Raw genomic sequence first — 24,096 nt, forward strand, 5'->3', positions numbered from 1 at the left:
GACAGACGCCCGGGGGTGGGGGAGAGAGGAGGGACCCCAGACCCAGTGCCAGGCTGAGGAGACAGCAGGTAAACACAGAGGAGTGCCCGTGCTGTTGTCATTGTTCTTATTAAGAGACAGTTGTTGAGAAAAGTGTGATGGGAGGGGATGAGGCAAACCTAAGAGATGTTGGGGTCGAATCTGGCCTGCACCACTCACGGTGGCTTTGAGCACATCACTGGACTCCTCTGACCTCGGCAGCCCCATCTCTGAAGTGTGGCCACAGTGATAACCCCCCACAAGGGGTGCTGAGAGGCTCGCAGGCCATAATGACGGCGGTGGGTGGGTCAGGCCTTTGGAAGCCGTGGAACTTTGCGTCTGTGGAAGCCATTCTTCCCTTAGTTTTGGTAGGAGGTGCTGGGTCCTCTGTTCCCCAGATCTACATGCCTCAGCCATAGCCTAGGGAGGAGAGTGGGTGTGGGTGTGTGTGTGTTAGGTGAGGGATAGCTTTTCCTGAAATGTGGCTGAATTTCTTCTGTCCTCCTGTGGTGCACAGGAGGTGACGGAGGCCTGGCAGCAGGCCTAATGCCCAGTAGATGTGTGGAGGGAGGGGGCTGACCGGGCACTCCAGCTGGATGGAACCTGGCTGGGTCCCAGCATCCCCAGCCTCCTCTTCTTTGCCCCAGTTGGCCCCGTGAGTCATCCCCTGTGTGGGTGCATAGTCTGCTGCAGGGTCCGACGCCCCCAGACCTAGGCTACGCTTGGGGACTGCGGCTTTGAGGCTGGTGGATTGTGGGGCTGGGGGTATGCCAGGGAGACTGTGTTTGTCTCCCTGCGAGGGACACCTGGCACCTGTTGTGGGTGATACCACAGCTGGCATGGGTGACACTTTGGAGCCACTGTCCCAGCTTTGAGGCTGGAGGACGCGAGACAGCAGGACTGGGCCTGGCGAGGCCAGGACTTCGGGGCTGGTGGGCATGTGGGGAAAAGATTCAGAATTCCGCGTGGGGACCTCAACCCCCGGCCTTCCCTTTTTTCTGCTTCTGTACTGTCCTTCGTCCCCTGTGCGTCTCTTAAAGGTCTCCAACTGTGTGTGTGTGTGTGTGTGTGTGTGTGTGTGTTGGGAGGGGAGACTGAAGAAAGGGGTGGTGGGGAGCGGGGAGGGTCCCAGGGTGAGGGCTTGAGCTGTTCTGTCTGCTTTCTTTTTCCTTTGAGTTTGTCCCAAGTCCATCTCTCTCTCTCCCTCACTGTTTTCTCTGTGCCCAGCCTCCCCTGTCTGTCCATCTGTCTGTCTCTGGGGAGGGAGGGGAAAAGGGGGGGGGTCCCCGCCCCACTCCTTAGAGGACGCTCATGAAAGGAAGACAGTACAGGCTCCTTTCCACATCTTTCAGGAAGCATCTAAAAGGAAACTCCCCTTCCCTCAACCTGTTCACACTAGCATTAGGAAGAAGGGGGTATGTGGCTAGAGAGGGATTCACGACCCAGGCTCCCAGCCCCTCCCTGGCCTCAAATAACCCCTCACTTGTAGCCATCACCCTTCCAAACCCACCCGAAGAAAAGCACAAAGCTGGACCCCGCCCTTGCGCCCCAACTTCCGTGGAGCCCTCCCCCCTGCTGCCTCTTAGGCGTCCTAGTGGGGGGTGGGCAGCCCGGTGCCTGTTGCCCCGCCTTAGGCCTGCCCCTCCCCGCAGTGCCCCAGGGGAGGGCCGGGCAGCCCCGTGCTGGACGCCCCGTGACCCCGCCGTGCCCCCTCTCCCCTCTCGCAGATCCGGAGCGGAGCAGCCCCCCCATGCTATCTGCGGACGATGCCGAGTACCCGCGGGAGTACCGGACCCTGGGGGGCGGGGGCGGCGCGGGCGGCGGGGGCCGGCGCTTCTCCAACGTGGGGCTGGTGCACACGTCGGAACGGAGGCACACGGTGATCGCCGCCCAGAGCCTGGAGGCGCTCAGTGGGCTCCAGAAGGCCGATGCCGACCGCAAGCGCGATGCGTTCATGGACCACCTCAAGAACAAGTACCCCCAGCACGCCTTGGCCCTGCGCGGTCAGCAGGACAGGATGCGAGAGCAGGTGAGTGGGGGCTGGCTGTGGGCTGGGGAGGAGGGGTCTGACGCCGTGCTTCCCTGTCCCCCAGGCTCATCCCTATTCCGAGAGGCATCCGAAGAGAGAGCGGGAAGGGGGTGGCAGGGAGTTGGCCTGGTTGGCCTTTTCTGGAGCCTGGGGAGGTAGGGGGTGAGGGCTCAGCCTCCAGACCTCTGCCCTTTCCTCCCGGAGTTGGGAGCCCTCGATGGAACAGAGAGGCAGAGATGCTGTTGGATTGGGCAGAAGGACAGGAAGGCTGTCTTGGAGGCCAACGTTGTGGTGGGGAGGAAGAGGGGACAGTCTTGGGGGCTGACTGTTCTGAGCCTGAGGGTCCGTCCAGCCTGGAGTTGAGGCTCTTGGGGTTGGCACCTCTGTGACATGGCCCCCTTTGGGAACCTCGGTAGGCTGGGTCTGATGTGCCCCCAGCCCCTGCAAGAACAGAGCCCAGAACTCTTGGGGCCTTTTATCCTCCTCCCTCCCTGTTCCTCCCCCCCCCCCCCCCCCCCCCCGCCCCGAGACTCGCTGTGTGACTTCTAGCCAGAGGCTGCTTCTCTCTGTGCCTTGGTTTCTCTCCTGCCATCAGTAAGGCTTACAGAGGCGTCAGGGTCCCTGCTTCCAGACCAGGGCCTGTCTCCTTCTGTATGGGGTGGGATGCTTCCCCTGTAAACCTCTCCCGGATCCTTGAGTTCCTGGATGCACCTCTCCATTCAACTGTGACCTTCTTGTCTGTAGGAAAGTTCTTTCCTGGGGGTAGCCTTCTGCCTACAGTCCCACATTGGCGAGATGCCTTGATGGCTGCTGAGACCCAGGCATTGTCCCCTGGGAGAAGGGAAGTGGGGGAGAGGAGTACATTTCACCCACACTATTTCAGAAAGACTGGTGGTGTCAGTCCCTGATCCCACACCTGTCTTGCTCTGTCCTCCTTTCCAGGTACTGCTGGGTGTGGCTGGGAAAGGGGAAGAGTGTCCCCATTCCTGTTGTCACAGCAGGGAACGAGGACACATTGGCACATGTGGCCCCTGATGTCACCCCCAGTTCTGTCTTGCTTTTGCCTTTTCCCAGCTTCAGAGTCCTCCTGGGAGCAGAGATCTGATTGGAATAGGGGAGAGTTGCATTTGGAGATGTGGCCCTCACCCTCAGGAAGCCCCTCTCAGTGGGTTCCTTCTGTGTGCTCTGGCTTGGGAGGAGGGGCAGGGGCATTTGTGATCTGGAGGGGGTGGAAGAATGCTTACACGGAAGTATGAGGGGCACAGTCAGTTGGGAGAGGGTTTAGAGGAGAGGAGACCAGGTGGGCAGGCCTGGTCAGGAAAGGAATCCTGGAGGAGGAGGGACCTAAACTAGGTTTAGAAGGATGAAAAGGGTCTGAATGGGCATCGAGGAAGAGAACGTCGTTTGAGGAGCCGGGAAGATTGGGAGGTGAGCATGGTCCTGAGTTGGTTTGGGGACCGGTACAGAAGCCCACCTGGCTGGTGCAGAAGGGAGGCAGTGGGAGGTGTGGGGGCAGACTGGAAAAGTGGGGCCAGATGGTGGTGGCTAGGAGGGCTTGGTTGTTTTTGGATGGTGGATAGGGGAAGAAAGAGAGGAGGAAGAGAAGGTGTTAGGGAGGGTGAAGAGATGGGGGGGTTGGAGAGAAGGCTGAGCAAGGCTTGCTTGCTGCCTGGCCCGAGGAGCCAAAGGCAGAAAACCTGGGTAGCAGGGAGCTATCGGTGCCTTGGGGAGGAATAAGTGGGTGGGAGGGAAATGTTGGGGGGATGGGAGACAGGAATAGGGGAGGTGAGTTTGCAGAGCGGGGAGGGCATTCCCAGGGATGTCCATTAGGGGCGCCATAGGTACGGCCCAAGACTGAACCAACAACAGCTTCAGGAAGCCAGGTGAGCATGATCTGGGCAGAGTGGCAGTGGGACCTGGGGCATAAGCACGGCCACCAGGGCAGAATGGAGTCTGAGAGGGGAGAGGGCCATGACAGTGTGGAGGAGGAGGAGAAAGGCCCAGCAGGAGGACCACCAGCGCTTCGGAAGTCAGGAGGGAGAGAGAGAAACAGCCATTGGCACCGGCTGGGACCTGTGGGTCCAGAGGGTCCCCCTCGTTTCTCGTGGTGTGGTGAGGTCATGGCCAGTTTCAGGGGTTGAGGAGCTTGGAGGTGGTGGTAGAGCTGTGGCGCAGAGCAGTCTGGGAGGTTCGGCCATAAAAAGATGAAGATGGCAGGGGTGATGGCCTCAAGGGGCAGCAGGCCTGAGAGGGAAGACATGGGCACGTTTGAGGGCCTCGGACGTGTCCGGCACGTTCCGTGGCACAGATGGGCGCTCAGCAAATACTGAGTAAATGAGCCAAAGCACAGCAACTTGCTCACAAATTCATTCCTTTGTTCATTCACTCATTCATTCCCTCGAGTAGAGTGAGTGGGTAGGATCTCAGACGTCTCCCTTGCCACGGAGGGCTGGGTGCCTAAGCGTAGTGCCGGCTGGGTGAATGTCGGTGGAATGAATGAAGGCGAATGACTTTGGGGATGGCGAGGGGGAAGAAGGCCTTGGGGGAAAGGTCCTGGGTTAATGGGTTTCAAGTCTTAGGTGTGGTGTGGCCTGGGGTTGGGAGACAGCAGGGAAGAAAGAGGTGCTGTCGGTGCAGAGGCACGTGGGAGTGAGGACCCCTGCGGACTGGTTCCCCGTCTCTGTGAGGGAAACGAGGAGCTGGAGGAGAGGACAGGTGAGGAACAGCTCCTTGGTAGAGTGTCCAGGGAGGCAGTCAAAAATTGAAGAAAGGGACCTCAGGAGTATCTGATGGAGGAGACCCCCTCCTGGGCTGAGGCAGCCCCCAGTCGGACACGAGAGAAACATCCAGAAACAGACCAGGGGTTCTAGTTAGAGATCCAGCCTTGGGAAGGGACCAGCCAGTGTTGCAAATTCCCTCTGGGGTGTGAGTTCCGTGCCAAACCTTGCCCCAGGAATGTCCCTCCCCGGCCCGTCACAGTCCCCCAGCGGCTCCTGCCCGCTCCCCCTAATGGGGTATCCCCCCCTTCGCACACACAGGTTGGCGGCTGGACCGTGGACCCCGTGTGCCTCCTCAGCTCCCTCTGCTCCCACCTCCATGGCGACTCCGCCCCCTCCGGGGCTGGCCAGCCGGCCCAGGTGAGTCACCCACTTCCCTCACACTCCCCAAACCCCTGGAGGAGTTTGGCTTGGGGAAGACTTTTTTTTTGGAGGGGGGATATCTAGGACTTTAATTTTGCATCCCTTTCTTTTATGTAGGAGCCTCCAGTTTCCGGAGACTCATGCCCTGTACTCTCCCCTGATTATCTGATTCCGACCGCTGCCTCCCCAAAAGTTTGGCTTTGGGGAAGGAGTTTTTTGAGGAGGAATATTCAGGTTTTGAGAACAATTTTTGGATTCTTTTCTCCTTTAAACAGGAGTACCTCCCCTACCCTCATCCATCGGTTTTCAGGAGACTCCTGGGCCCCGTACTCCGTTCCCATGCCCACAGCAGACCATCTCACTCCCATATCCCCACCCTACCTTTCCATCTCTGAGCAGAACACACCTTCCCCTGATGCCTTACCATCAGGAAGTTCTTCACCATGTCTCTCTACCACCCTTCTCCGTACGCTCAAGGCTTAGTTTCCAATTTTTAAGAGGACTTTGGCATCTAGCTATTTGTTCTGAATTTGTTCCCTGATTCCTCATCAAGCCTCAGTTTCCCAGATGGGAAGATGGATCTCAGCTTAGACAGGAGCACACTGAGGCAGGGCTTGGGCTCCCAGCTCAGGCTTGGGCCCTGCCAGGGAAGAAAAGTAGGCATCCAGGGCCCAAACAGGGAGGAGGGGTCAGGGAGTCAGAGTTGCAGCAGGGAAGGGGCCACCCTGAGAGGGCCTTGGCTTGAGGCTGTTCAGCTGTAGGAGGCAGAAAAGATGCAGAAACAAGGAATCCGAGGGGTAGCATGGGTACCGGCTTCACTTCCTCACACGTCCTGCTCCCCCTGGGGACCAGCAGCAAGGCTTGACTTTTTCAAGGAGAATTAGAAGGAAAGATGTGACAGCCTAAGAAAGGGCAAGGCTCCAGAGCACGGACGTTTTAGCGGAGTGTAACTCAAGTCTAGTGACAGATTGGCACGCTCGGCGTCACCCACAGGGCATTCGGCCCGCTTCCCTTCTTGGCTCTCGGCCCCATCTTGACTGAACTTCGGGCAACAAATGTGTCTGCCCCCAAGGCTGGATGGCAAATGGGATAGACTTGTCCTGAGTGGCCAGGTGCACATGGAGACTGAGACGGGGCTGGGACAGGGATGGTGATGGGGCAGAGGATAGACACGATGTGCCTGGGGCATACAGAGGCCTCCCCAGATGACGTGTCTTGGAACTAGATATGGTTGGGGTGCCGGAGAGGAGTGAGGCTGAGCTGGGTGAGCTCAGTTGTCCCTGGTCATGGGGCTTTAGGCCTGTCCACATCTGGAATTTGCTCTGATGGAGGAAATTCCATCAGAGTTTGAAAAGACCCTGACCCCAGGGCTTTGTAATTACAGAGGCAAGCGGCTGTTCATAGGCTCTTGTCATCACTTGCTACTCAGTGCTTATCACACTTCCCCATGGCTGAGTCTGAGGCTCTCCTTTATGTAAATGAAGTGTAGGATCAGAGAGTGTCAGCAGAGGCCGGAGTTACACAGCAGAGCAAGATCGGAGGCCATCAAGGAAGCTTAGGCGTCCTAGGCCTCCCAGACTTCGCTGGGAATGGAGTCATCGGAGAGCTGAGGAGGGCAGCGGTGCACAGCTGAGACCCTGATGGGGAGAGGCCATGATCTCGAGGGTGACAGGTCGGGAGGCAGGACACTCTTCCCCCCAACCCTAGGCCAGACCTTTGGGAGTGGGAGCCTAAAGAGGACCCTGGGAGAGGACCAGAAGCTAGACTCCAAGCCGCAGCCCCTCCCCCACTTCCACTAGGCTGCCTAACCTCCCTCCCTCCTTCTGCAACCCGAGTCCCGGGCGGCGGGCCGGCGTATCGGGTGACCGCGGCGACGCAGCCACCAGCCTCCGCCGATCCTCGGCGGGGCTGCGCCGGCGGGGCCGCGCCGGGGGAGGGGGCCGGAGAGAGGATGTGCTCGGCGGCGCGCCGCGCCGCGCCAGGTGGAGTCGCGGTTACCGGGGCGACCGGGGCCCGGGCCGGCTCCGCGGCGGCGGCTCTCGCATTGCAGCAAAGGGCACCGGCGGCGGCGGCGGCGGCTGCGGAGGCGGTGGCCGGGGGAGGGGAGAGCCCGGGCGGGTGGGAGTAGGGGGCCGCCCTCCCTCCCCCGCCGGACGCGGGACCTGGGGCTGGGGGCCCCGCGCATACACCTGTGGCCGCAGGTAAGGAGGAGCGGCTGCGGGGGCCGGGGCCGCAGCCTGAGGTTCCGCGGGCGGCGGGGCACGGAGACGGGAGCCAGCTCCGCGGTTCTGAGGGGCGGTCGGGGGGTGGGAGGCGCGCAGGCCGTGGCGGTTCCCGATCCCCGAGAAACGCCCCCTCCCCTCCCCCACCGCGTTCGCAGCCTGCCGCGTGGGCCGGACCCCCACCCCGAAATGCGGCTGGCGCCCCCTCCCCCAACCTCGGAAAGTCATGACCTTCCTGGGGTGCGCCCTTGCCCCCGGCGCGGCGCTGGTCCCGCAGCGCCCCCCCCCAACCCCCACGCTCTGCATTGGGGGGGTAGGAGGTGAGGGTGTCGATGGGCATACCTGGGGGGAGGGTCGTGAATGTGCGTCGTGGTGGGAGGCTGGCCACACGGGGGCACGTTAGGTAGCCCTGGGGGTGCTGGTGTTTACGTGGACTAGTGTTCACAGGAGTTGAGAGGTGGGTGTGTGCGCGGGTGCACGCGGAGCCAGGGGATTAAGGAGCGGGAGGTGAGACCCGTTTGCTAGTCCTCCCTTTCCTGGAGGATGCGTCGTCGGGGCTTGAGGTCAAGGAGGGGTCACGCAACTCACCTAGCCTACAGGGGACGTCTGCCCGAGGAGCGGAGCGAGGAGCGGAGAGACCTCAGCTGGCTGGGCTCAGGCTCCCAGGGGGCACGGCCCCGCCCCTCCCAGGGCTTGGCCCCGGAGAAAGGGATCAGCTGCAGCGGGAGGGAAGAACCCCACTAAGGGCTCTTAAGGTGGGGAAGGAAGGGGGTTAACTCCTCAGCCCCCCACCCCCACCCCAGAGGGAAGAAGCTGTTTCCTTTTCCCACCTGGGAGTTTGAGGACTCCCCAGCCTTGCTTTCCAGGGTCACTGGGAAGCTTCCCCCTCCCGTCGTTCTGAAAGCCTTTTCCCTAGACAGTGAATGCTTGGCTTCCAAATCGAATCCTTAAGGACACCTTTCATTTTGTCCCCTGCTCTCATAAGATTCTTTCCTACAAGTGAGTACCCTTGGCAAGGGCTCTCCCACTCAGACCTTCCTTTTTTCCACCTTCTCACCATCCTCTGGGAAGGGGAGACCCCCCCCATCTCTGAATATGGGGGATGGAGAGAGCTCCTTCCTGAAACTGGAGGTGTTTGCTGGGGGTGAAGGGCCAGACCTCTCTTGGGCCCTTCCTGCCCTCTGCCCTCCTTCCAGGCGGTTTCTGGTGTTGGGAAATTCCCAGGGGAAAGGCTCAGAAGGCTGAGCAGTGCTGGGTGCCAGGAGATGGTGGGAGTGGTGCCAGACAAGAGTATTCAGAGACATCCCCTCCCCTCCTCTGGGCTGGTCCTAGTTTCTTCGCATTCATTCATGGTCAAATATTTGTTGAGGGCCTACTGACATACAAGGCATTGTGTTAGGCAAGCAGGAGGAACAGACAGCCAGGGAAAGGGTGAGGAGGTTGGATGGGGAGAACCCCACCTTAGCAAATGGGGGTGGGGAGCTCTCTGCTCTCGGTCACTCAAGGCTGTCCTGTGGGTTTAACACCCTGGAAAGAGAGACAGAGGATGGATGGCATTCGTAGGGACTTCTCCCCACTTTTGTCCTCCCCTTCCCCCCAAGGACACTGAGTTGCCAGGAGACTATGTGTCTTATTCCTGGTGGGGCCAACATAAAAGAGGATCTTTCTTCCCACTTTCCAGAGAGGCCGCGGGGGCAGAATCTCCTCAGCGTGCCCTACAGGCCAGAGCCCAAAGTCTCAGCCTCACTCCAAGTTTGCCAAGCACAAATGCAGCAACTCTTCCATTGTTACCCTCTAGTGGGGCTTGCCTGGCCTTTCCTGTGGCACTGATGCTCCCCAGTCTTCTTCCCTGTCCCCAGGTAGTGACCCCTCCCTTCTGGGTCTGACTGCCCCACGGATGTGCCCAGCCTTGGGAGTCTGGGCACACCTAGTGTGGCTGTAGCCAGGTCCCAGAGGCACAAGGCGGCCCCAGCCATCTGCACATACTGAGTCTGATGTGTTGACACTGGGGGCTGGGTGGGGGTGGGGGATCCTCTGCCTGTTTTGAATCAGGAGTTAATCTACCTAATGCACGATGTCTGGGATGTCATAGGCAGGCGGCAGTGGCTCCGTGACCTGGCGAGTGGGGGGAAGGAGGGATGAGACTTTCTCTTTGTATGTGCGCATTGTGTGGGTGCTGTTTTGTGTGTTTCTGCAGTTGAGGTGTGTGTGTGTGTGTGTGTGTGTGTGTGTGTGTGTGTGTGAGCGTGCACACACTTGTGAATGGTATCTTTGGGTGTCTCTGTGACTCTGGGGGATGTTGACAGGGGTTTGAATGGTGCCGGCGCCTCTGTATTTCTGTGCGGGGAGCTGGAGCGTGTGTGATGCAGGTGAGGGGCCTGCGAGGGGTACATACTTGTGCATGAGTGGGACTGCTCTCTGTATGAATGTCTCTGAGCTTCTGGGGTTGTTTCTGACCGTGGAGGGCTTCTCTCCAAGTGCTTGTGTCCTTTCGTGAGCGTGTTTTCGTTACTCTGGGTGTATCTGTGGCCATGTCCTTATCTGAGAGCGTCTGAGAGTCTGTGCTCAGCTCGGCGCGGGGCCTGCGTGTTTCGGGGCACCATGGGTGGCCTGCACGTATGCTGTGTAATGATGGTGGTAGAGGAGGGACGGCGGCCTTCTCTGCAGAGCCGTCCATCACCGCCAGGGCTGCAGACATGACTCCCATCAGAAACCTTCCCGTGCCCTCTGCCTGCCTCTGCCTGCCCCCCGTGTGTCTACTCCCTCTGCTGCCCCTCCCCTTCCCAAGGCCACAGGCAGCTGTGGCTAGGGCCCATTACTCCAGCCTCTTGCCTCCCCTCCCCTCCCCTCGGCACCTGTGGGCAGCCCCTGGCACCCACAGGGGTGGCATGTGTCCATAGATTGTTCTAGGCATTGGCTGGGGCACAGACTTTGCTGTCCCCTTCCCTTGCCTGGCGTGTGACTATCTTTTGTGTCTCTTGGAGCCAGTCCCGGGGGGGAGAGGTGGCAATCGTAGCTCGGACAGGGATGGCCCTGGTGAGTGAACCCCTTCATCCCAGCCCAAGCCTGGCCTCACCCCCACTCTAAAGGTCTAACTCCATCCCAGCAGTGCCCCTCGACTCAGCCTCCGACCTACTCCTCTCGGCCAGGAAAGCATTCAGGTGGCCCAGGATACCCCTCTGTGATGTCCTGCCCCTATCAGGGACCCTCAGTGTCCCTCTTCTCTGTCAGTGGCTCTAAGGCCGGGGAATCTTGTCTGCTTGTGCCAGGCACCCCAGTGCCGGGCCATCTGCCGCCTCTGTCTTCCTGCTGAGGCTGGCACCGGTCAGCAGGGTGCCCTCGGCTTTGCCAAGAACCAGCCCAGCCTCTGGCCTCCTTCCTTGTCCTTAGCCATCTGGAAGGGCCTTCTGGTCTCTGGGGAAGACAGGGTGACCCTAGGTTGTTGTGAATGAGGAAGAGCCTGAGTTCCCCTACTCTAGGGGTGCAAGGAGCCTTCCTCTCTCATCTATCCAGCCAGAGGACGTTGTCCACACTCCCAGTCTCTACGGCCCCCTGCTGCCCATGGCTCCCCGTGGTGGACACCTGTCCACTTTGCTCTGTAAATCCAGTCCATCGCGGTACACAGGCCTCCCTGCCCTGGCCTTGGCCCCCGGCCACCCTCTTCTACCCTGTGCCGTATCAATCCTCCCCCCCTTCCCCCGCCCCGGACTCCAGTTCTGACCCCATGGTGCTTCACTCAGATACTTTCTGCCTGTTCGCCTAGTGATGTCTAAATTGAAACCCACCCAGCTGGCCCCAGCCCCTTTGCAGCCCAATCTCCTACTTTCCCAGGCCTTACACCCCCAGCCAGACTGGACTAGTGACTATACCCTCAACACGCTCTCTGCTTGCCTGCCCCTGGGCACTTGCCTGTACTGTCCCCTCCGCTCAGCATGCCTTTCCTCCCAATCTCCAGCTGCTCATTTTTCGAGACCCAACTCAAATGTCGCCTCTTCCAGGAAGTTTCCCCTGGCCAGTCACAACCAGATGCCACTTCTTTGACCCCGCAGCTCTGATTCATCTCTGCTAGTGTCTCATGGGTTCTCTATATCATGGTCATCGGTGCCTTTTCTACCTGTAACTCTCCGAGTTACCGTGACTAGAAGGCGTAGCTTGTGAACATCTGGAATGGTTCTCCCTTGTCCCCACCAGGCAGCCTGGAGCCTGCTCAGGGCTGGCCTGGGTCTCAGTAGGGAATGGGATGTACCAGGCACTGCTTCCTTCCTGTTCCTGGGAGGGCAGAGGGCCCTCGTCCCAGAGCTGAGTGCTAAGCTCAAAGGGTCTCTATCCCACCTCCACCCCTACTCTCCCCTCCCCACCCTCGCATAACCATCTCTTCTCTTATTTCCATCAGCAGCCAAACTACTGGAGTTTCAAGGTCAGTGCGTGTGCTTCTCTGCTTCCATGACAACTGCATGTGCTCTCCTGCCCCTGGCCCTCCCTGCACATGCTTTGCACAGGGGTGTGCGTCTGCACGGGACCTTCTGGTGTGGGCGGTGGGCTTTGGGGCTGCAGGCTGTGGCTGCTGCTTTGAGAGAGTCTGGGTTCGCCTGCCAGCGGCTCATGGATCCAGAGTGGGAGTTTGGGCCACCCCTGCTGGGGATCTAGGCTGGGGGTGCTTAGGCTTTCCCAGGCTGGGAGGGGCATTTTGGAATGAGAGAGGCTGCCTGACATTAACCCCCGCCTGGAGACACTGCTGGCTCCGAGGCAGGGACCTGGATCCCGTGATCTTAAGAGCCCGCTTCTCTGGACTCGGCTTTCATCTTCCAGGGAGGCCTTGGGTCTATGATGAGCCCCTCATCCCTTTCCTACTTGGCACTTTGGGGAGGTGGTCAGTGCCAGGCAAGAGAGTCACAGCTCTGCACCCCAAGCCTGTTGCCCAAGTGGAGGGTTAAGCTCAGAGACAAGTGCCTTCCTGCCTCTCCTGGACAGTTTGGATTATCCACAGCTGGAGAGCTCTCTGTCCCCTCCCGGGGGCGTTCTGCTGAGCCCTGGGGCAGCGCTCTCAGGTGCCTCCTCTGCCTCTCCTGGCAGCCAGGCCCAGAACCCAACCAAGTTAGGCTGCCACTTGTGTCCTAGAGTCTCCAAGTCCCAGGCACCATGACAGGGACTCATGACAGGGACAGTCATCTCGTTCTGAGCATCTTGTTTGCATGCACGCTCCCAGAGAGAAGTCCTTGAATCAGAGAAATCATGGAGTCATAGACACATGTGAGGCACACAACTTTTTTGGAGGAAGCGGTAGAATGTAATGGTTTAATGCATGGGCCCAAGAGCCTGGTGGTGTATTCCAGTCTGTTACTAAGCTAGCTGAGTGACCGGCGGCAACTTACATAATCCCCTGGGCCTCAGTTTCTCCTCTGTAAAACGGAACAACAACATCGGCATCATAGCATTGTTGTAAAGCTAGAAGAGATGAGATACTGCACGCCCTAATCACGGTGCCTGGCTCCTGGCGAGCCTTCCATGGTAGCTCTTAGAATCACAGAAGCTGACTGGCTTCCCAAATCAGAATCACCTTGGGAACTTGTCAAAAATCTGGAACTCCAGAGATTTGGATTCATCGAATGTGGGGTCCTGGAAAGAATGCTTTTAAAAGCTCCCAAGTGACCCTGCCCCAGTCTGTGGACAGCCTTTGGAGACCTCGGATCCTAGTCTGACCGTCCCCACTCAGGGTTCCCTCTGCCGGATCCCTGATCAGGAGTCATCGGCTCCTTGCTGGAATACCTCCAGTGACAGGCACACACTGCCTCCCACAGCAGCCCCTTCCTATCTTCGGACAGCGCTGCTTGAGTTACCGTGTTATTCTCTTGCCATCTCCCTCGTAGATAGGAAGTCCTGGATGTCTCACTTTTTTTCTGCCCTCTTGACTCAGCCCAGGACTAGAGAGAAGTGCTAATGGGCTTTCTCTCTTCTCAAGAGGGTTTTCCGCAAGGGCTGTGAGAACGGAAAGGTGTACCTAGGGCCAAGATGGAGATGGACGCTAGCAGGGCAAGGGAATGTGGCTATCTCTTCTCCCAAGGGTTGCCTCGACAGGCATCTGCCTTCTCTGCAGTCAGCCGCCCCTAAGCACCCCCACTTCATTCTGGCCCCTGTTCCATCTTCTTGCTGGCACCTCACCTGTGTCCCCAGGCACTGTGGCTACCCTTTACTCTTCATCCCTGCTAGCTGCCTCATTCTGCCTGAATTCTGTAGGCCCTCCCCCGTTTCATCCTGGCAGGCACTGGCCTTCCAGTTGCCTGGCAACCTCATGGCCGCCAGACAGACCTGGTTCCCCACACTGCTTCGGGGCTGCAGGTGATAGAAAGGGGCACAGGCTGGCACTGGTGATCAGCCTAGTGCTGAGTCACAGGGTACAAAGTCTGGGTATATGCGCCACCCCATGTGGGCTTAGTTCCCACGCTGCCTCCCTCCTCCACAGACCCATACCCACTCACTGGTCAAGGCATTGGGCTTCAGACTGGATGCCCCCTGAGGGCTCCAAATCTGACCTTCAACCTCCCCAAGGCCTCCAGGCCACCTCGGGCACAGCTGGGCACATGGCCCATCAGAGGAAGATGCTCTCTCTTTTCCAGAGTGCTAATCCAATTGGAATATTAAATTGAGTTAATATGAAGATGGAGATTAATTAGGGGCTAATCAGGATGGGGGAAGGAGGGAGCTGAGGAGAATAAATGATTCCTTTCTAGAGATACTTTTACTTTTTTTAATTACAAAAGTGATATATTCTGATCGTGCAAAATTCACCCAGCAGACAAATGTATAAAAGAGAAAGCTTTGTCTCAACCCCAACTTAACCAATGTTAATGGCTTTCCGTGATTTGTTGTTGTTAAAAATGGACAACTTATAGAAAAGTACAATTGGACAACATGAATTTTTCCTTGATAATATATATAAATATGATACATATGTGTATTTAGTGTATGTAACATGGAATATACATAACATAGATCTGACTTATTATCTTCTCCCTTAAATAATAGAGTTTCTGACAGCACCCAGGTTTAAGGGAAGAGGCTGGGGCAGAATGGCAGGAGCTGTGGCCCTGAGTGACAGCCCAGCCTTCGGCCAAATGTAGGCTCTTAAAGTGTAACGGGAATCATGGTGACCCCTCCCCTCAAGGGGAGAGTGATCAAGCTGTCCCTGGGACAGGGGACAGTCACTGGGTAACACCCTTCCCTAGCCCCAGCCGGATAGCACCCTCAGCTGTAGCTTCAGGACAAGGGGCTGCCATGTGGGGTATTGAGGGAGGCCTTTCTAGAAGGCAAGCCAGGCCAGTTGGCTGTGCGGCAGCATGTGCCTCTTGCAGGGAGGGGCTGAGGCCGGGCACACATGCCATGTGCTCATGGGGACCACACTAGGCTTAGCATGTGCATTGCATGTAGTAAGCAGAGTCTGTTTGAAACCAGAGTCGAGCTAGCTTTGGGATGGTTCTCCCAGTCAGCCTAAGTCAAGGACATTGTGCCCCTCTTTGAGGGCCCATACCTCCCAGAGTTGGGATCCTGGGACCCCTCATTCTTTTTGCTTCCTCCCTGGACCCTGCTTCCTGCCCCCAGCCGACTCTGAACTCCACGAAGGATAAATTCGCCGCTCACAAACCCGCCGCTTAATTAATGTCTGGAACTAATGCCCCAATTTGCTCAATGATTCTGCTGCTCACCTCAGTGACAAATTTGTGTTGTTGTTCTTTGGAAGCTTAAAATAGCAGGCGTGCCCTGGCTCCCGCTCAGATGGTTTCTTGTCTGGCTTCCCAGGGTGCCTGAGTCCTTTGCCCACTCCTTACCTGCTGGGTGTCCTAGGGAGGCCAAGGCCCTAAGTGGTTGGGGAACTCTCCTGTAGCCACACAGCGAGTCTGGAATCCAGGAGACTGGTGTGTGTGTGTGTATGTGTGTAGTTGGCTGGCAGGGGCTCCCTGGGTCCGGATAGAGGCAATGGGCAGAGCAAAAGGGGCTCATGTTTGATTCCTGTCATCCTGCCCTGCCCCTGCAGACCCGCAGCTCACGCCACACTCAGGGAGCCCAGCCCGGGCTGGCAGACCAGGCAGCCAAGCTGTCATACGCCTCGGCTGAGTCGCTGGAGACCATGTCCGAGGCGGAGCTGCCCCTGGGCTTCAGTAGGATGAACCGCTTCCGACAGAGCCTGCCCCTCTCCCGCTCTGCCAGCCAGACCAAGCTGCGCTCACCAGGTACTACTCGCCCAGTCCACCCTCCTCCTGGCCACTGGCTCCTCCCTCTGCTCTGCCCACTCTGAAACCCTCCTCACCCCCTTCACCATTCCATCTCTCCTCAACCAAGCCCCTGGCTCCCTTCGCCACATTCGCACCTCCCTGCCCCCCCAGCAGTCTCCTCTCCTTGGGGCCTCTCCCTCCTCAGCTTCTCTTCCTAGCCCTCCTCTCTCCCACCCCTCCCCTCCCTTGGCACCACCTGCCCTATCCCTTGCTCTATCCCTTGCTCTCCCTGTCTTCTCTCTCCTTCATCCCCATTCACCGGCCCCCTCTTCCTTCATTCCCCTCTTGCTCACCTCTCTTCCCCTCAGCGACAGCTGCTCCCTCTCAGTTTCTGGTGCACCTGCTCCTGCCCCCAATTTCATTTCCTCATCCAGGCTCCTACCTGCCTGGGGTCGAGGAGGTGCCTTGAGAGGACGGCAGCATGAGGGGTGCCTGGGTGCACCTGCACTCCGGGGGCGCGTCTGGCCTCAGACCCTGCCTCTGCAGGACCAGCGCGGCTCCCGAAGGTCCCCCTCAGTCTCCCAGCCGGCGTGGTGGCCGTGGTGGTGGTGGTGGTGGTGGTGGCGGCAGCAGCTCTGACAGAGAGGGCGGCGTCTCCTTCGCAGGGGTGCTGTTTCTGCAGTTCGGGGAGGAGACTCGGCGCGTGCACATCACGCACGAGGTCAGCAGCCTGGACACGCTGCACGCGCTCATCGCGCACATGTTCCCGCAGAAGCTCACCATGGGCATGCTTAAGTCGCCCAACACCGCCATCCTCATCAAAGACGAAGCTCGCAACGTCTTCTACGAGCTGGAGGACGTCCGGTGGGCGTGGCCCCGGGGGCTGGGTGGGCTTCCCCAGGCTCCTCCTCTGAAGGGGGGGGGGGGCTCGATTCCCCAGGCCTTTCCCTCCCCAGCTTCCTCTTGACCCAACCTCAGCCCTTCCTCTCTCCTTCCTAGATCATCTTACCCTCTCCCCTCAAAATCATCCACCCCTGCTTAGCTCGTTTTGGCCTGAGCTAACCTGACAATGGCGCGTGAGGCCGAGGAGGTGGGCGGGGCGGAGGAGGCTGTTGTGTGTGTTGGTGGCAGGCAGTCTGAGGCACTGCGCAAGAAGTTAGGAAGAGGCCAGGGCCCCTCTTGCCACCCCTCTTCCCTCTTCCCGGAGTAGCTACCCCTCCTTATGGCAGGGCTGAGGGATGGTGACCCATTGCGCCTTCCCCTTCTCCCACAGGGACATCCAGGACCGAAGTATTATCAAGATCTATAGGAAGGAGCCATTATACGCAGCTTTTCCTGGCTCACACCTTACCAACGGGGACCTCCGGGTATGGCTGGGGATCCCCAGGGGATTGGGGAGGCTGGGCAGATGGGATCCGGGTGCACAGAGTCTAGTTACTTGTCACCAGGGATCAAGGGCAGCTTTTGGGGAAGGGAACAGGGAGGCTGAAGCAGAGAGTAGCTTCCACTAACTGTGAGGTCATGGAGGGGTCCCTCCCCTCATCTGCCATGATCCCCTCCTCTGCATCCAGGATTTCCCCAGCAGGCTTCCAGATAGTCTAGGGGGCCTCTATCAGGGACCACTGCTTCCCTTCTTGCTTCCCCAACTCTCACCATAGAGTGGGCTGGGGGGTGCCCCTCTAGTACCTCTCCATCCACCACTTCCTCCATGCGGGGACCCCCGATGGGAAAGGGGCCCAAATGCAGCAAGAGGGAGGGAAGGCGGAGAACAGAAGGGACTTCTAAGCGTCAGGGGGGAGATGTTGTCTCCTTAAGCAAGGGGCAAGGGGTTCCCCTTTGTGACCAACCCTGTGAGGTTCTGGGACTGTCTTCTGCACAGAGGGAGATGGTGTATGCCTCGAGGGAGTCATCGCCCACACGGCGTCTCAACAACCTGTCGCCGGCGCCGCACCTGGCGTCCAGCTCTCCGCCCCCGGGGCTGCCGTCCGGGCTGCCGTCCGGGCTGCCATCGGGGCTGCCCTCGGGGCTGCAGTCGGGCTCGCCGTCGCGCTCGCGCCTCTCCTACGCCGGGGGGCGCCCGCCCTCCTACGCTGGTAGCCCGGTGCATCACGCGGCCGAACGGCTCGGGGGCGCCCCCGCCGCCCAGGGCGTCAGTCCCAGCCCCAGCGCCATCCTGGAGCGGCGCGACGTGAAGCCAGACGAGGACCTGGCGGGCAAGGCGGGCGGCATGGTGCTGGTGAAGGGTGAGGGGCTCTACGCCGACCCCTACGGGCTGCTCCACGAGGGCCGCCTGAGCCTGGCCGCGGCAGCCGGCGACCCGTTCGCCTACCCGGGCGCCAGCGGCCTCTACAAGCGCGGCTCCGTGCGCTCGCTCAGCACCTATTCGGCCGCCGCGCTGCAGTCCGACCTGGAGGACTCGCTGTACAAGGCGGCGGGCGGTGGCCCGCTCTACGGCGACGGCTATGGCTTCCGCCTACCGCCCTCGTCGCCTCAGAAGCTGGCCGACGTGGCGGCGCCCCCCGGAGGCCCCCAGCCGCCGCACAGTCCCTACTCGGGGCCGCCCAGCCGCGGCTCGCCGGTGCGCCAGTCTTTCCGCAAAGACTCAGGTTCTTCGTCGGTCTTCGCGGAGAGCCCCGGAGGCAAGACCCGCAGCGCGGGGGGCTCCTCAACGGCCGGAGCCCCGCCTCCCGAGCTCTTCCCCGGGCCTGGGGAGCGCCCGCTGGTTGGATTTGGGCCGCCGGTGCCAGCCAAGGACACGGAGACCAGGTGCCTGACGCTCGCGAGGCTTCAGGGCTGTTGGGGGTGGGGAGAGGGAACACATTCGGTCTGTGGCAGGGTTGCGTCCTGGACTGTGAGACCCCAGAGTCCTTTGTAGACCCATAGTAGCCTTGAGAGTTTACTGGAATAATTTGGATATGACAGGGAAGACACTGGAGAGACGGACATGCCATTTTCCTTCCTTCTGCAAGACCTGGAGGGGTTGGATGAAAGGGCCCCAGACAAGGCCTCTGGAGACCCGGGTGTACGTCGGATCCCTAAACCTCAGTTCCCCCAACTAAAATTGAGGCTGAACCAGCCCTCCAAGCCTTTCCTGCTCAGAGTTTGCAGCCATGAGAGCTGTCCAGCACACAGTCAGCTGAAGTCCACTGGGGAGGGGGTGCTGGTAAGAAATAGGAATGGGGAGAGAGGCACATTCCATTAGGTAGCCTCCAAGCTGGGGAACTCTTGCCTGTTATTCAGCCCCAACCTAAGGATACAGGGCTGGAGGAGGTAACCAGAGCATTGACCTATCCCCTTCTGTCCGCGGGCAGCACTGCAGAGATACGGAGAAGCAATTCACATTCACACAGCTCTCCTGTGCCTTGTGTGCCAGGCACTGCACTGGGCACTGTGGATGCCAAGTTGGGAAAACCTGGTTCCTGCGTTGTTCAGTGGGGATGACACATTAAAAAAATACTTGCACTTCCTTTGAGAGAGTAGACAGGTGGTGTGGAAGGAAGGACTCCTTAAAGCTGTTGAGGACTCTGGGATGGCTTCTAGGAGGAGGTAGGGAGGAGGGCATACCAGGAAGGGGGAAAACATGTGCAGAGGCATATGTGCAGGGGCCCCACCTCCCTTAGGTGGGGCCCATTAGAGAGCTAGTATTGAGAGATGGGGCCGGCAAGGGAGGAAATGACTGTCAGATGGAAAGGGGCCTTCCCAATGTTAGGTGGGGGACTGTGGGCTTGAACCTTTGGCATTGGGGCCCTCTGAATTGTCTGTGCTGGTGGCTGGGGAGGGAATGGTATTTCCTTTAATTATCAATCTTAGGAATGGAGGCATTCCTTAGGAACGGGGTCCCTCAGCAAGAGGGACCCCATACCCAGAGAAGGGTTGCTCAAAGCCACCATCCTTTCCAGAGAGCGCATGGAGGCCATGGAGAAGCAGATTGCCAGCCTCACGGGCCTGGTACAGAGTGCCCTACTACGAGGCTCGGAGCCTGAGACCCCCAGGTAAGACTCTTCTCTCAACACTAGTGCCACGGCCTATGGTTGAGGCAAGAGGAAGGAAAAGTGGGCAGCAGAAGCCTGGCCCAGCTCTGCCAGTGTCTCAGCGTGTGAATCTGGATGAGCCCCTTTCCTTCTCTGGGACTCCATCCTGACATCAGGGGACTGGAGGAGATTTTGTTAAAGTCTCACCCAAGCTTTGATGGTCTGGCGTCAGCCCGGACCCACTGATGGCCATCTCTTCCCTGTGCCACAGCGAGAAGATTGAAGGCTCCAATGGAGCAGGAACCCCGTCAGCACGTGAGTGACCCTTTGCCCCTCCCCCACAGGTACTTGCCCTCTCCAAGCCTCAGATTCCTAATCTGTAAAGTGGGAATTAAACCATCAGCTATGTCACTGGGCTTCAGTGGATCAATGAACAGTCACCTTAGCCCAAAATGCCTTTGCCCTGGTGCTTTGCTCCCTACAGAAGGGCTGAGCCATTAGTTGGGGCAGGGAGTCAGAGCCCCGTGCTTCTCTAGCTACTGTGAGGATCCGGGGTGGGAAAGACCTTGTCCAAACCCCTTGCAGGCTCAAGGTTTGTTCCCTTTCTCCCATCCTTGTGGTCCCTCTCTGCAGCCTGTGGGTCAGGCAGCCGGAGCAGCGGGGCCACCCCAGTGTCTGGCCCTCCCCCGCCCTCGGCCAGCAGCACTCCTGCGGGGCAGCCCACTGCCATCAGTCGTTTGCAAATGCAGCTGCACCTGCGTGGCCTACAGAACAGCACCAGTGACCTGCGCAGCCAACTTCAGCAACTCCGAAAGCTCCAGGTACAGCCTGCTCCGGGGCCTCGCCCCGTGCCCCGCCCCCTCAAGCCCCTCCCAGATACGACCCTCCCACTCACGCCGCAACCCCTTCCCACCGCTCGCCCTTGCTCCCCTCACTGCGCCCTCCTTACCCTTTCCCTGAAAACTCACCGTTCTCTTGCAGCCCCAGTCCACCCCCACTGAGCCCTTTCCCCCAGTCAGTATCCTCAGGGTAGTCCCAATTCCTTCTTGCCCAGCATTCTCCCCCACCCCTCCTTTGGGCGGAAGCCCCCCTCCCCCCGCCCCAGATCCTCTCCCCTACCCCTTCCTGAGTCCGCACAGTCTTCCCCGCCCTCCCCCGTCTGGCAGATGGTCCCACCAGTCAGGAGCCTGGCATCGCTGTGCCCGCTCCTCCAGAGGGCCCCAGGGCCCGTCAGGTGAGAATAATGAACAGAGACAGGCTGGAGAGGGGGCAGAGAGTTGCCATCTGGGCAACGGATAAGATCTCACCCACCCCCGCCATTGCCCCAACTCAGCCTTAGAACTGGGTTCGAGAGTTAAGTTAGTCTTCTCGCCCCAGCCACGGAAGCTCTATCAAACCCCACTGCTTGAGTCTTTCATCGAAGCCACAGCCATGCAGCCGCACGGTCGGCACGGCCCTACATAGGGCTTCCTCTTGCCCCCCAAATATGCCCGTCCCGTTCTCCTGTCTCTGTATTTGCCCAGCACGTAACCTCGTCCTCCGCCCCCCACCCCACCATCATAGCCCTTCGCTCCTGCTCACGGCCACAGCCACGCAGCCGCACCCTCAGCATGTTCCAATTTAGCACTTCTCCCGCCACTATCCCCCTGCCTTTCTCCTCCTGCCTCTATTCTTCCCCAGAATTTAGCCCGGGGCCTCTGTTTCCCACCATCCCACCCCTTCGCTGCTGCTCGCGGCCGCGGCCGAGCAGCTGCTGCTTCGGTGGAGCCCGCCCAGCCTCCGGCTATCCTCTGCCCGCCTCCTCCCGGCCCTTCCCCTGCTGCGCACCTCCATTCCCTCCCACCCTGGTCCATCGGTCCCTCTGCGCCCCGCAGCTACAGAACCTGGAGTCGTTGCGCGCGCTGCTGAAAGGCACAGAGGCAGAGCTGAGCATGCGCGTGTCGGAGGCTGCGCGAAGGCAGGAGGACCCGCTGCAGCGGCAGCGCACCCTGGTGGAGGAGGAGCGGCTGCGCTATCTCAACGACGAGGAGCTCATTACCCAGCAGCTCAAGTGAGGCTGGGCCCCCGGGGCGGAGGGAGGGCTGGGGGTGGGGCCTGGGCCCACAACCTGGTTTCACTGGGAGGTGCAGCTCCCTTCCTTCTGAATCACAGGTGACGTTGGTCTGGTCTGAAGCCTGAGTTCCTTCTCCTCTGTGGCCTGATTTCTCTGTGACCCACAAACCTTTGGCCATCTGGCACAATTCCTGATTTCTTCCTTTCTTTTCTTTTTCTTTTTCTTTTTTTTTCCCTGGCTTGACGCCCTGCTTTTGCTATGCTTTTGCTTCCTCATGGTCCACAGTCTGGCTTCCCCTTGGCCTGCAGTCTAACTTTCATGTGGCCAGCAGCAGGATTTCAGTCTGTCCTCTGCCGGCTTTCATTCTGGACCTGTGACCTGTACAAAGTGACCCTTGGGGAGCCACAGCTGCCACCACTCCACTTCCCTGACCTCCGAGGCCCGATGTAGCCAAGGAAAACCCTCCTCCCATCCTAGTCCACTAAAACGAGGCTCTAGCTTTTTCAGAAGGAATGAGGAACAGAGAACATCCTGCTCCCAGTTGCTTAGACGTGGAAGGGTTAACCAGAGACAGTCCTCTGATCCAAATTTAGCAAATGGCTGTCTGGCCAAGATTCCGTCGTCTGGCACTGTTGATGGGAGAAGCTGCCTTTTGCTGTCCGTCCACTGAGTGAGCACCCCCGCCCCATGGCAGCCTTCCCTCATTAGTCACTGGGGTCTGAGACAGAGGTCCTGCTCCTTTCTCTGGCTTCCCTCTTGGTGGCACAGGGCACAAAGGGACTTGAAGTCCAGCTCCAGCATTGAGAGACTATGTGATCAGGGCAGTTTCTGACCTTCTCTGTTCTTCAGCTTCCTTATCTGTGCCCAATAAGATTTTTGCAGTTCTTTCCAGGGAGGGCTTGGGTTCTACTGGCCAGTGACTTGGGGAGCCAGGAGAGGAAAGGATCCCAGCTTGCAAGGGACTCCTTGAGAAGGGTCCCTACTTCTCAGCCTTGGGCCCACACAGCCTATGCATTTCAGTAGGGCACAAGATTCCCATGACCCCTTGGGGCTGAGGTGAAATAAGGGGCCACTTCTCTTGGAAGTAAGCTGGCGGCAGCCACCCCATCACTTCCGGGGTAAAAGCTTAGTGACAACGTCAGTCAGATCTCCAAGTAGACTGACGGCTGCCATCACCCCTCATCCGCTGACCCAACTTTTCTGTCCTCTCCTTGCCCCTTTTCACTCAGCACAGAGGAGCTGGGTTAGACTTTTTTAAAGGAACTTTACTGAGACATTAAAGGAAAATAAAAGAAAATATAAAAGCATAGAGGCAGAAGGGATGAAAGGACAGATTGAAGCTTCTGTCATATGCATGTCTGGTCCTCAGCTTCCTGGGGGCCTCAGTTCTCCAGGAGCACACAGACTCCCTGCCCGCTGTCTTGTTATCAAACTCTGTTCATACTGCTCGCTTGAGAGAGTTTGGGCTGCTACGTTGCTTCTGGCAGGATTCTCCATCCACTTTGAAGGGGGTCCTGTCTTTTCGGGGGGCGGCCCGGGCTGGGCTGTACATCAGCCCCACAGTGGCTCTAGCTTGGCTTACAAGGGCCCTCCCTGCCAGCTCCCCTAGCATCCCTGGGCTTTAGGCTGACCAGCAGGCCCATCCTTACCCCTATCCTGGCTGTAGCCCCTGAAGGCCCACTCTTGCTCGGCTTTGCTCTGCCCCTTCCTCTTGCCCCGGCATCTTGCTGGAGGTTAAGGCCAATTCTGTGCTTCATTCAGCTTGGCTCTCTCACCTGTTTTTCTACCGAAGCATTTGATCCCTGTCTAGACGTTACCCTCTGCCAACTGAGACCTCTTGGCCTCTGGAGCCCAACTAGAACTAACCCAGTACCAGCTTTGTAGGCATACGAGCGACTCAGTCACAAAGGGCCCCATGCTCTTAATGGCCCCATACTCTGCTGTTGTCATCTTGGAATTTGTAATGATTTTTTAACTAGGGGCAAAATCTTCATATTCCACTGGGCCCCATAAATTATAGAGCTGGTTCCGTCCTGACCCTGCCCTCTCCACCCCTCCAGAACTGAACCTGGGTCTGGAAAGCCCAACCACTTTGTGACAATGGTGTCTAGACTTGCACCAGTCTGGGATTCATTTGGAGAGCCCGCACAAGTTGGGTCTCCCAAAACTTTGGCAGGTTTTGTGATCAGAAAAGCAAGGTGACGGGGCGCCTGGGTGGCTCAGTCAGTTGAACATCCAACTCTTGATCTCAGCTCAGGTCTTGATCTCAGGGTCATGAGTTCAAGCCCCACGCTGGGTGTGAAGCCTACTTTAAAAAAATGAGGTGCTAATTGCGCCTAAGGAGGACCTAGCCTCTTCTGCCTGAGAGTTGCAGTGTCGTGTCCTCTTGAAGGCTTACTCGAGTCCTCCTTTATTTATTTATTTTTTTAAATTTTTTTAATGTTTATTTATTTTTG

The 24,096-nt window shown here is 58.7% G+C and overlaps 1 protein-coding gene across 8 annotated transcripts in view; it reads left to right on the forward strand.

Moving 5' to 3' along the window:
• The window catches only part of SRCIN1 (SRC kinase signaling inhibitor 1), a 66,908-nt gene that overhangs the window by 24,194 nt on the left and 18,618 nt on the right, over nucleotides 1–24,096 (forward strand). For 4 of the 8 annotated variants that reach the window (XM_047846062.1, XM_047846069.1, XM_047846070.1 and 1 more), the window contains 11 exons: nucleotides 1,746–2,047; nucleotides 5,086–5,184; nucleotides 11,803–11,826; nucleotides 15,439–15,634; nucleotides 16,282–16,480; nucleotides 16,890–16,983; nucleotides 17,496–18,382; nucleotides 19,516–19,608; nucleotides 19,859–19,902; nucleotides 20,221–20,408; nucleotides 21,462–21,637. In XM_047846062.1, coding sequence (XP_047702018.1) covers nucleotides 1,746–2,047; nucleotides 5,086–5,184; nucleotides 11,803–11,826; nucleotides 15,439–15,634; nucleotides 16,282–16,480; nucleotides 16,890–16,983; nucleotides 17,496–18,382; nucleotides 19,516–19,608; nucleotides 19,859–19,902; nucleotides 20,221–20,408; nucleotides 21,462–21,637 — 2,302 coding nt within the window. The remainder of the gene's footprint in view (nucleotides 1–1,745; nucleotides 2,048–5,085; nucleotides 5,185–11,802; nucleotides 11,827–15,438; nucleotides 15,635–16,281; nucleotides 16,481–16,889; nucleotides 16,984–17,495; nucleotides 18,383–19,515; nucleotides 19,609–19,858; nucleotides 19,903–20,220; nucleotides 20,409–21,461; nucleotides 21,638–24,096) is intronic. The other 4 variants (XM_047846063.1, XM_047846064.1, XM_047846066.1 and 1 more) reach the window with 4 other exon arrangements.

This window comes from Prionailurus viverrinus, unplaced genomic scaffold, assembly GCF_022837055.1.
Source record: "Prionailurus viverrinus isolate Anna unplaced genomic scaffold, UM_Priviv_1.0 scaffold_35, whole genome shotgun sequence".
Taxonomy (NCBI): domain Eukaryota; kingdom Metazoa; phylum Chordata; class Mammalia; order Carnivora; family Felidae; genus Prionailurus; species Prionailurus viverrinus.